The sequence below is a fragment of the Echinops telfairi genome, unplaced genomic scaffold (assembly GCF_000313985.2).
Source record: "Echinops telfairi isolate 266 unplaced genomic scaffold, ASM31398v2 ScPeMD7_7412;HRSCAF=8450, whole genome shotgun sequence".
NCBI lineage: Eukaryota > Metazoa > Chordata > Mammalia > Afrosoricida > Tenrecidae > Echinops > Echinops telfairi.
Window position 1 is genome coordinate 14,110,979 of NW_022111312.1, and position 2,414 is coordinate 14,113,392.

Here is a 2,414-nt window from a genome sequence, read left to right on the forward strand (position 1 = left end):
AACATACACATGTCTGTGTGTACAGGCATCACTTCTCAGCCTTTGGCCTAAGATCAAGTGTAGTATGTATACATGCATATACACATATACAGATGCACATACATGTATATACACACATGACACATTTACAAGTGTACACATAGTCACATATGTTCCTAGAATGGACGTGCTTATGCACAACATATACAAACATGTACGTATGTAGGAATACATTTTGATACAGATAACTCATGAACAGGAATCACGATAGACAAGCTTTCTTGCTTACCCGTGGAGAAGCCACAGGAGCAATTGCGCTAAGCACAAAGATTTTGGAGACGGAGCAGGAGTGGTCCTGGCCCTCGGTGGTCCCACTTCCCTTCTCAGAAAATGGGGAGTTTTAATTACACCCCCTCCCCAAGGTTGTTTTGAAGAGGAAATGAGATCCTGTAAAACAACTGCTAACCTGACAGGAAGCAGATGCTTAGTTAGCAGCTATTACAAAGATGCCCCAAAACAAGTCCACGGCCGTCCATTCTGTGTCATAACAGCCTGCATGGTTTCTGAGGCTGTCAGTCTTTATGGGAGTAGACAGCCTCATCTTTCTCCTGCAGAGTGGCCGGTGAGTTTGAACCATCAACCTGACAGTTATCAGCCCAACACTCAAGTCACTATGATAGAGTCTATTTACCAAGAAACCCAGGAATCTGCCTTGAGGAGTCGATCAAAGGCATGCTAAGAATGCTGTCATTGTGTTGGGGTTGTGTGCTTCTAATATAGGTGCCTGCATATATGAATATATATATATACATATATATATGTCATTTTTTCCCTTCCCTTCCTGGACAGGCTGTGAAGGAAATCCTGGACACGTGGGAAAACATGAAGTTCACGGTGATGAAGTATTATAAAGGCACCCAGGAGCGGGGCTACATCTTGGGGTCTGTTGATGACGTTATTCAGTGCCTTGATGACAACACCGTCAACCTGCAAAGCATCTCCGGAAGCAGATTTGTGGGCCCTTTTCTGCAGACTGTCCACAAGTGGGAGAAAACCCTCTCTCTCATCGGGGAAGTCATTGAGGCAGGTGGAAAGCCCGAGGGTTGGTGAGGGCCCACTGACAGCAGAGAGTCCTCATTTGACGTGATGCGGTCCCCAGACAAAGCCTACGCCGCCTTCGTTTATTTCAGAGGTTGGGCCAGGTGGCTTCTTTCCCCATGTCTCTGTTCTTGTTTAATACCACTCTGTTCTTGTGGAAAAGAGACCTCTTTTTGTCCATTCAAAATTTTAAGCAGGTTTACTTTAAAGATCCCTTTCCTATTTCTTGGATCCCTGGTGGCATAGTGGTTACACATTAGGCTGTGATCCGAAAGGCCAGCAGTTTGAAACCACTAGCCACTCTTGGGGAGACAAACAGGACTTTCTAATCCCGTAAAAAGTTGCAGTTTCAGAAACCCACAGAAGCAGTTTTACTCTGTTCTGTAGGGTCACTAGGAGGCGGCATCAGTGACGTGGTGGCAGTGAGTCTTGTTTTTCGCTTACTGCTCTATGGTCTTTTTCTTATTTTTTATTTTCTTAGGTGATCATTACCTTTTTGTTTTGTGTCTGCTAAGTGTGATGGCGGTGATTTCGCTCTGTGTTCTGTGGTTTTAGTTTATAACGTACGGTGTTATTTCACTATTGTTGGGTGTACACACAGAAGCAGTACGCCAACTCCACAGTCCTGCGTGTTCCCCACCCTCTTTTTATCAGCGAGCCCTCCATTGTCAAGATAAGTGCATCCTCTCCACTCGTCTGAGCTGCTGTCATCAATTTATTGATTCCATTTAGATCCCTTTTCACCCCCATGCAGATCTCCACTGACTACAGTGCTCCCTAAAACCCCAAACCAAACTCACCGCCATCAGTCCAGGCGGATGCACAGTGAGCCCCGGTGGGTTTCTGAGACTGACTATGGACTGGAGTAGAAAGCCTCGTCTTTCTCCCTCGGAGCTGCTGGTGGTTTTGAACTGCCGACCATGTGGATCACGCTCCAACTTGTGGCCATTACCTCACCAGCGCTCACGGTGGACCTTTTGTACCAGCTCAGCTATGATTTAGCTTAAGAAGAAATCAGGGGGCTATTTTTGGTTCCAGGTTTAAACATGATCTTAAAGCAATGGTTTCAGGGATCCATGTAGTCCCCACAGCTCCAGAAAGTCTGCGTCTATAAGAATTTGGAAATCCTGTTCTATGTTCCCCCCTCTGACCAGGATTCTGCTATAGACACTTTGGTAGAAATGTGCAGTGTTGGTGGCTGGGCACCAGCTAGTTCCTCTGGTCTCCTGGAAAAGGAGGCAGCTGTTCACAGAGGCAATCCCTAGATCCAAACACCAGATATTTCCCCCGTATTCCTGACTCCACGTCTTTCACTGTTGCCCCGGGCACTGTGATTT

At 46.3% G+C, this 2,414-nt stretch overlaps 1 protein-coding gene across 1 annotated transcript in view; it reads left to right on the top strand.

The window, feature by feature from the left end:
• DNAH10 (dynein axonemal heavy chain 10) overlaps positions 1-2,414 on the top strand; it is a 150,035-nt gene that overhangs the window by 55,324 nt on the left and 92,297 nt on the right. The window contains exon 27 of the mRNA XM_045296728.1: positions 829-1,062. Coding sequence (XP_045152663.1) covers positions 829-1,062 — 234 coding nt within the window. The remainder of the gene's footprint in view (positions 1-828; positions 1,063-2,414) is intronic.